Source organism: Galleria mellonella, unplaced genomic scaffold (genome assembly GCF_026898425.1).
Source record: "Galleria mellonella isolate WM207_F2 unplaced genomic scaffold, CSIRO_AGI_GalMel_v1 utg83, whole genome shotgun sequence".
NCBI classification, from domain to species: domain Eukaryota; kingdom Metazoa; phylum Arthropoda; class Insecta; order Lepidoptera; family Pyralidae; genus Galleria; species Galleria mellonella.
The window spans coordinates 774,334-782,747 of record NW_026442162.1 but is presented as its reverse complement, the minus strand read 5'-3'; the positions used below and the strand labels follow the sequence as shown (position 1 = coordinate 782,747).

The 8,414-nt window shown below is 34.0% G+C and overlaps 1 protein-coding gene across 1 annotated transcript; it reads right to left on the bottom strand.

Moving 5' to 3' along the window:
- Positions 1-1,240: 1,240 nt before the first annotated feature.
- LOC113516939 (uncharacterized) lies at positions 1,241-6,935 on the bottom strand. The gene is made up of 4 exons (XM_026901445.3): positions 6,525-6,935; positions 5,481-5,672; positions 3,972-4,183; positions 1,241-2,406 (listed from the first exon to the last, which is right to left on the bottom strand). Exons 1-4 carry the CDS (start codon positions 6,704-6,706, stop codon positions 1,244-1,246), a joined length of 1,749 nt encoding a protein of 582 aa, XP_026757246.2. The 5' UTR covers positions 6,707-6,935; the 3' UTR covers positions 1,241-1,243.
- Positions 6,936-8,414: the final 1,479 nt, after the last annotated feature.

Sequence of the window (8,414 nt, the reverse complement as noted above, 5' to 3'; positions counted from 1 at the left end):
AGACTGATTTTAAAATTGGATTAAATTTGGAAAGTGTGCGTAAGAGTTGCATTTTCTTATTCCTTCTGCAACCTATTTCTATTGAAAGGATTTTATTTCTACATGTTGAAGTTTTGCTTCGCTTCTTCATCTTTTATTCGAAAAATAGGGAATATTCTTATAATTTTTATGAGTCTTTTAATCGATCGTTCTTCAAGACTAGAAAGAATAAATAATATTTAGATCTGTGTGTTCCATCTTCAACCACGTCATAATATCATGTAAGTGGTCAAACGCAGACAAGTTTTAAAGTAATAAATAAATAAAATTATGAAATTCCTTTTAACAAATTTACCCTTGAAATTACTGTTGTCGAAATGGAAACATTGTATAAAGTCAACGGGATATATACATCTGTCTCTTCCATATCTTTCACCGAGACTAAGGAATACTAAGGTTACATTCTATAGATTAAAAGGCTCATTTCTCTTAATAAACCGCGACTTGTCAATGAACGACAATTCTTTAATTTAAAAAGGATTACTTTATTAACAGTATGTAATTATTTTGTGACATTATACTTGTCAATATACCTACTCATGTATCGGTCGATTCTTTTTGAACAGACATAGGACAATCCAGTTGTCTTATTAAATTTAGAATTTAGAAGGGAATTTATTCGTCGTGTCCAGGTCCCTACACAAGGGAGTATATATATAAAATTATACCAGAGCATCCAATGCAGTTTAATTAGACAAAAGTAAAAAATATAAACATACGTTAATATCTGGCATTTGAAACACATACCGATATCACATCAAAAACAAAAACTAGAATAAGGAGAACATAATAAGAAATATTGTTTCTGTCTAATGATTATTATTATATAGATTTGTTACGGAAGTGTACGGATTTATACAAACAACTTAGTTTAAAAGTTGTACATCTGCGTTAACAACCAAAAGGGATGCTTCAATCACTGCCTAGTGTGGCGTTTTCTTTGATGTACCCAACACAAAGCTATTTGGCTATTAGTATTTGTGTTATGCCACCATGCGGAGGTTTTAATTTTGGAAAACTCTCGTAATTTTAAAAAGTTATAGCGAAAATAGTATATGAAATTTATCTGATTTACAAAATAGAAATTTACAACTAAACCGATTTAAATAAAAATTTAGCAAATGATTAGCTTAAACACCTAATGTGTCAATATTTAAAATATTGCTTAGACGAAGTAAAAAGTAAATATAAAAAATACTACTTGTTAGTTTGTAATTTTATTTCTATTTTTTATACGTACAATAGTCTCTTTTGGTTGTAAAATCACAAAATAAGTTATAAAACACGTAATACTTAACATTAAACTGACTATAATCACATATAATACATATTTTTTCCACCAATGATGCAAATTATTATCCAGGGCAACCCACAGTCCTGTAAAAAGTATAGTCTCTATCATACACACTATGCTCCAAAATAAATGCCACACACGAACATGGCGGAAACGTATTTTGAATTCCATTATACAGAATAAGTACACAAATGCAAGAAAAAAATAAAATGTTCTTTTCACTGTACTTGCTTGTGGTATAATTAAAAACAGAAGCATAACTTGATAATGTGAGAATAGAATGATTACAGAACCTATAATAGTTAGGTTTATGAAGGCTGCCATTGACAGAAGGCGCGCAACGAAGAATGCATACCAACCCATGCAGTGTACTAGTGCAGCTGGTAGGTCCTGAGGTTCAAGGCCACGTATATACGATCTGGGAACTCGTATTGGAATATCCGGCTCATCTCGGACCACCTCATCGCAATATTTACGTCTCGGAGGAGCGGACAACCACATAGGTATGGATTCAGCATTTTCTACCATTCTCTCTGCCCACGCTGCTATCGACCCTGGCCGTGGTGCTGGTATTGCTGGCGGCGGTGGGATATATACTTCTTGTATTGTATAATGTTTATCGGATCTTCGAGGTGCCACGCGATCCACAATTGATATTGGCCGAATATATTCATCATCACTCTCCAATTCAGGTGGTGGTAACCCATCACGCATTGTAACACCCGGTTGGTAGTCAGAGCTACTTTCTGAATCTGTTACTATATCATCATAGTACATTGTTGTGCTTGGAGAAAACTGTATCAAATCACTATTGAGTTTAGATCTACCTATTTCTGATTGTTTTCTTGTTGTAACTTCCTCATAAATTGGTTCTTCTTTATATTTTTGTCGTGCTGCTGCATTGTTATTAACTGCTTCGATGTTTTCGTTATTGACATTTTCAAGCTCTTCCTTCGTTTTACTCCACGGATACTTCCGTCCGTTAATTTTTTCTCTTTCAAATCTTCTGTACATAGTTGCAGTACTAGCCATTCGTAAAGAAGATGCAATTATACTTACAAATTGAATTGACCCTGTAAATAAATTTAAACTTTATAACTAGGTTTTAACCGCGATATCGTCCTTGTGAATCAGGATATTCTATGTCCTTATCCATCTCATATAGAATATGCGTAACGAAGGTTATAGTGATTGCTTCAGTTGTTAAGGCCCTAAGAAGTAACAAACAAACTCACTTCCACATTTACAATGTTAATAAGGATTATTGTAGCGCTAGCATAACACGTAATTAAAATGTATATTGTTTGCCACCATGAAAAAAGAATTATTTATTATCGCAAAATATTGAAAAAATAAATATAGTTCGAATAATACAGATAATATTTTTACTTTATACATATCATAAAATTCGTGACACTTATGTAGATTGTAGTTAGTCAAGTTGAAAAATAATAAAAGTGATCAAATAATTTTGATTCGAATACGTTTCACATGCGTTATGACGATCTATTCAATTATTTGAGGGCGCGTTCCCCTTAGTAACAAGAAAACGAACATAGGAAATGAACTCTGTGTCTTCTGTCATAGAGTTTGTTTGTTATCCATGGAATGTAAGCAAACAATTTTTATTTTTAAGTGGCATATGCAATAAAAAGCTGTGTACCATAATGTCACGATATTTGCTGTCAAACTCTTTCTTAAAATTGCGACAGTGCTCTCTGTGCAGAATAAGCTAAAATTGCTATTATGAATTAAATTATTTCAGGCCATCAGAGTCGAAACAATGACTCGATGGTAGTTATCCTCAAGAATACTGAAGCTAAGGGATTTATTTCGAGGCTCCTACCCGCCCCCATTTCGAAGGGTTAAAAAAATCATATGCATTAATTTATTTAATTTCATCTGAGTATTTAGGAACGCATGGAGAGTATTATAAACGAAACAGTGTACTTTGTTATGTCCATGGTACTGTTCGTGTCTATAGGCAACGGTTACCACTTTCCATTAGGTGAGCCATCAGCTTGTTTGCCATTCTAAGTTGCATAAAAAAAAAATTAATAGCTCTATTTGCTATTATTCATGATTAATATTATTCGTGTATGAAAAAAGAAAATGTGTATGGACCTACATAATGTTTTTTTCAATATATCATCAAATCAGCCACGTGCTCTATCGCTTGTACAAAGAACTGTGCTCTGAGGAACTGTTCAGTATGATGCCGACAGCCACTTTCTACAATCTCGCCATCGACAGGGAGTTCACCTTAGAGCCTAGATGGTCGCGTACAGCGCAGTTTTAGAGATGTTTTCTCCCACGAACGCTCAGGTTATGGAATGAACTTCCTGTCGAGCATTTTCCAAGAGTATGGGGTTTTTAAAAACAGCTAAAAATGGTTTCATCAAGGTTGCCAGCACACGCGTAATGTCCCTGCTATCGTAAGCGGTTGTAGGCTATAGTAACCGCTTACCATCAGGTAGGCCGTATACTTGTTTGCCACGTCAGTGATATAAAAAACAAGTATTAAATATTCATATTAAAATTTTGTTATACAGTTGTAAAAATGCGATTAAAGAGGCAATGTAAAAATTAAAAATGACATTTTATAATCAATTCAATAACCTATATTCATTTCACTTACTTTTGCTGTAAGCAGGATTGTCATAACGGGCCATCAGGTCGAGAATGTTGACAATAGCATGGGGCGCCGCATGGATAAACGACTGCAAGAACAGGTAGAGTTCCATAGAGGATGGTGCCCGCGCATTTAAAAGCGCCTCTCGAACGCGCTCTTCGTCTTCATGGCGACACGCGTACACCACTTCCACCCACCAAAAAATTAAGTAACAATATCTGGAAGAATTCGATCACAATAAAATTGATCATGGAACAAAGGCATCGTCTTTATGATGAAATTAATTAAATGGCAATGGGTTCAATATTTTAGATTATCATAATAGCCTGATATGTTATTATTATTAAATGGCAATACATAGCTATTATGAACGTTTAAATAGTTGAATAAGCATTATAACTACATATATAATATCCAAGATGTTATTCATATCTATAGATCTCAGTAACTACTTCCCATTAGTTGAACCAGTAATCCATCCATCTGTATAAAAAAGTACTTCATCATCATTAACTCAGCCATTATCTGTACACTGCTTATCATAGATATCCCCCCAAAGACTGCCGTAAGGGACTGTTCTGAGCCACCTGCATCCACTGACTCCTACAATGCATTTTAAGTCTTTATTCCGTTTAGTCTAATGGGTCATTCTACATTGCGTTTTTCCCTTACAATTCCGCCACTCATGAACTTTTATTCTTGAAAAAAGTATTTATTTTATTTATTTTCTTTAAATGTTTATCTTTTTCTTTATAGCTAATATAATAAATTTAAAATAGCCAAAACGCCTGAAAAAATCTAAAAGCAAAAAGTAATATGTAGAGAACAAATAGAGGAAATAAACTTTTTCAGCTTCAGTTATTCGTCGTTAGCTATATTACCAGCGACTTTATCCGCGTGACCGGCATCTGGCAGATACCAGGTCACTCAGAAAGTATTGCGAGAAAAAGTTTTCATGTATGTGAGACTGGCCAGTTATAATTTATTTAAAAATATGATTAATTATAAGTAAAAATAAGTACGTTCTAAATTCAACACTTCTCTCCACATTTTTTGCTAACTAATTAAAACGAAACTTTGTATAGAGGCTGATGGAGGGTACTTTGAAAAGATTTAATAAAAATATATTTATTTATAGAACATTTTTAGTGTCGTAAAACTTTCTGAGTGTCCCACGTACATTGACCGTGATAAATAGACTTGTCTTTCTCTGACCCATATAGTACTTACAATTTTCCTATTGTTTGTTTGAGCTGTTATTGCATTAGGAGGTAACAAACAAACAAACTCACTTTCATATTTATAATACTTACTTATATTTATAATAAGGATGTCTACATCGAATATTTTATTTTCATTATAATCGGTACTAATCAGTACTTAGATCATTATTTTCTTATCTAATTCTAAATACAAAGAGATTGATAGGTGATAAATATCGGACGGTATATGAAATATTAAATACGTATTACCAGATATAAATCTAATTATATGTATTATTTCTAAAGGACTTACCTGCCAATGGTAGCTATAGGGAAAAAGATACAGTTTGCGAACTGTGTTAATAACCATTTAATATCATTTTTTTCTACAGAAATATCGTAAGCCGAAAGATCTGTTTCTAGTCCAGGTGGAGGTGAAGCAAGTGTGAATATAAAAGATAATAGTGCTGGCATCGTAATCAGTATTAGACAAAAGATTCCTAATCTGAAACAAAAGAATTGTTGTAAAACATCCTTTCGTCTTCCTCACGTAGACAAGTGACAAACCAATCTGACGATCGATATATTTTCCGATATAAGCGGACATTGCAGTTTTTCTTTTACGTCTTTTACGTGAAATAGCGAAAACGTATCTATTGACTGATTAATTTATCACTTGTCTAGTCCCTTACGGGTTAGACAAGGAAAATAAGCCTTTATCTTTATATACAACTATTTTCTTTTTATTTAATAGGAGCTTACGGGAGGGAAAAGTAATGGGATTTAATAGCCCCTTTGCTAGTAATATACCCTCATCAGGTCGACCTCCACGCGGTCCCCCTTGGAAACTATCATGACTAATTTATCGTTGAATTCGTCACGATGGGCTAATTGGCCTTTTCATCTTCATCTATCACCTCTCATTAGTACCCCGCCAGTGTATACCGATAGCGCAGATGGGGTTACCATGCCATTTTCACCCATTAAAAAAAAGAAGCCTACGTAAAAAATTCTGAGCATGTTAATCATGTTTGTATTTAAATAATTCGAAGGGATGATGAGTGGAGGGAGAAATTGATAGAACCAACAAACAAATCTTACATACGGTAACAAGACCTACATTTTGATTTTTGCCATTTTCGACTAGTACGCAGTAATGTGTAACTTATTCTATTTCAGACCTTAGAGTCTAAAATAGCATAAATCACTGTGCTATCTTATAGCTGATACAACCTATAACACATTAGTACATATAAAAAAATTCATGATAAAAAAATTATTAATCGTGAAAAAATTTGTATGGGCCTACTCATAGCGAAGAGATCTCATAACAAAGATTTTGATGTAACTTACTTACCCATCTTCTCCATTTGCGAAGTGTTCGTAAACAAGGGCGAAATCAAAACAAATCAGAGTGAGGTACAAAATAAGTCCACCGCACGACGGTACCACTCGGTGCAACAAAAGTGCCTGCCATGCTGACAATTTCCATCCGAGAACTTCCCCTGATATTTCTTTGTCCAATTCACATGTTACCATTTTATTTACTTTACAACAATCATCATCAGCAAACTTAAGTCCCGTTTTACCTTTTAAAGTCACTTTATAACTACATAGCTAGCAAACAGACTACAGAAAGTTTATTTAAGTTATAAACTTTAAAATCACAGCAAAAAAATTTTGTTTTTTGTATTTTGCACACAATAATATCAATTATTCTTTTGGAAGTATAAAGAAACAACTGCAATTTGTACAACCAAGCACGCCCAATGATAACGTTGATAAGATAGTATTAATGTTTAATCAGCCAATATTGATGACACAGTTCTGTAAAATCGTACCTAGTTACGTACCCAGTCTACCTACTTGTGCATATGTGTTATGCCTAATATTATGCTTCCTTTTTAACTCTCTTATGATAAGTCCTGACCGTTTTCGGTGATGACGACGACTTCGCTATTATTAATTAATCACACACCTAGAAGGCTATTAGATTATCTATTGTTGGCGTTAGTATACTCCAATGTGACTTACACAGTCATTTATTTTGTGAAGGTTTTCGCACAAAGCGAGCATAGGAGCACATAATCGCCTATATAGTTGTAATATATTACTGATGGTGATTGGATGATGATGATTATTATTTCATCTTTCTTTGCGTGATATTTCAAATTTCATTTTTTTATATTACTAAGGTGGCAAACAAACTATCCACTAATTAGTAATCAATTATCTTTATATATGGACACCTTCAGTAGCAAAGTTGCTGAGCACGCGTTACCAATTCTGAAGAAACCTCTTTGTATTATATAACAACCACAAGTTTTAAACTTTACAATAAAAAAAAAAACCCTTTGTATCTGTCATTACATACAATACTGAAACATAGACACTAACATATAGATTAGTCCTTCACTTGTAACTATAAAAGATCATTAGCGAGCTATGAAAAAAGTTATGCTTGGAATTTTTGTATGATATCGACTCCAAAACGAAGTAATTCGCCAGAAGAACAAAATTATCGATATAGCTTAGGGGATTTGCAAACTAAAGGGGCAGTGGAACAATCAATGCTGCCGTAGAACCAATAACCGTTGGAACAGATATATTCTGGAATCAACGTGTATTGACAAGCGTAGTGTAGAACGACTTGCGGTTAGGTGTAGCGATATATGTAGAATAGATGGTAAAAACTGAAAACGAAGACACGTAAATCGTACACAGTGGCATGCCTATGTCCAGCGGTGCATCGCAATAGGTTGATTACAATTATTGTGACGAATTTACTACGATAGTTTCCAGGACGAACCGCGTGAAAATCAAGCGGTTAGGGTAACATATATTGCTAGTAATAGAGACATAGTCCCCATTAACAGCGATCTCTTCCCCCAATCTTATATATTGTATCTTGTACCTATATAGTTTTGGCTTAATTACGATTTTCTCTAAAGTGGATCTATTCTAGATATATACTTGGGGGAAAAGGATTATTAGTAATACGGTCTATCAGTCCCATTGCTAGCAAATTACCCTATCATGTCGACCTCCGTGTGGTTCCCCGTGGAAACCATCGTGCTGATTTCCTGGTGTATTCATTACAATGAGCTAACTGACCTGCTTTTTCATTTCACCTATCTTTTCTCGCTAATGCCCCGCTAGCGTATACCGTTAGCGCAAGTGGGGTTACCACACCATCGTCATCAATTAAAAAAAAGTATATACTTGTGTATATATATAACCGTGTGGT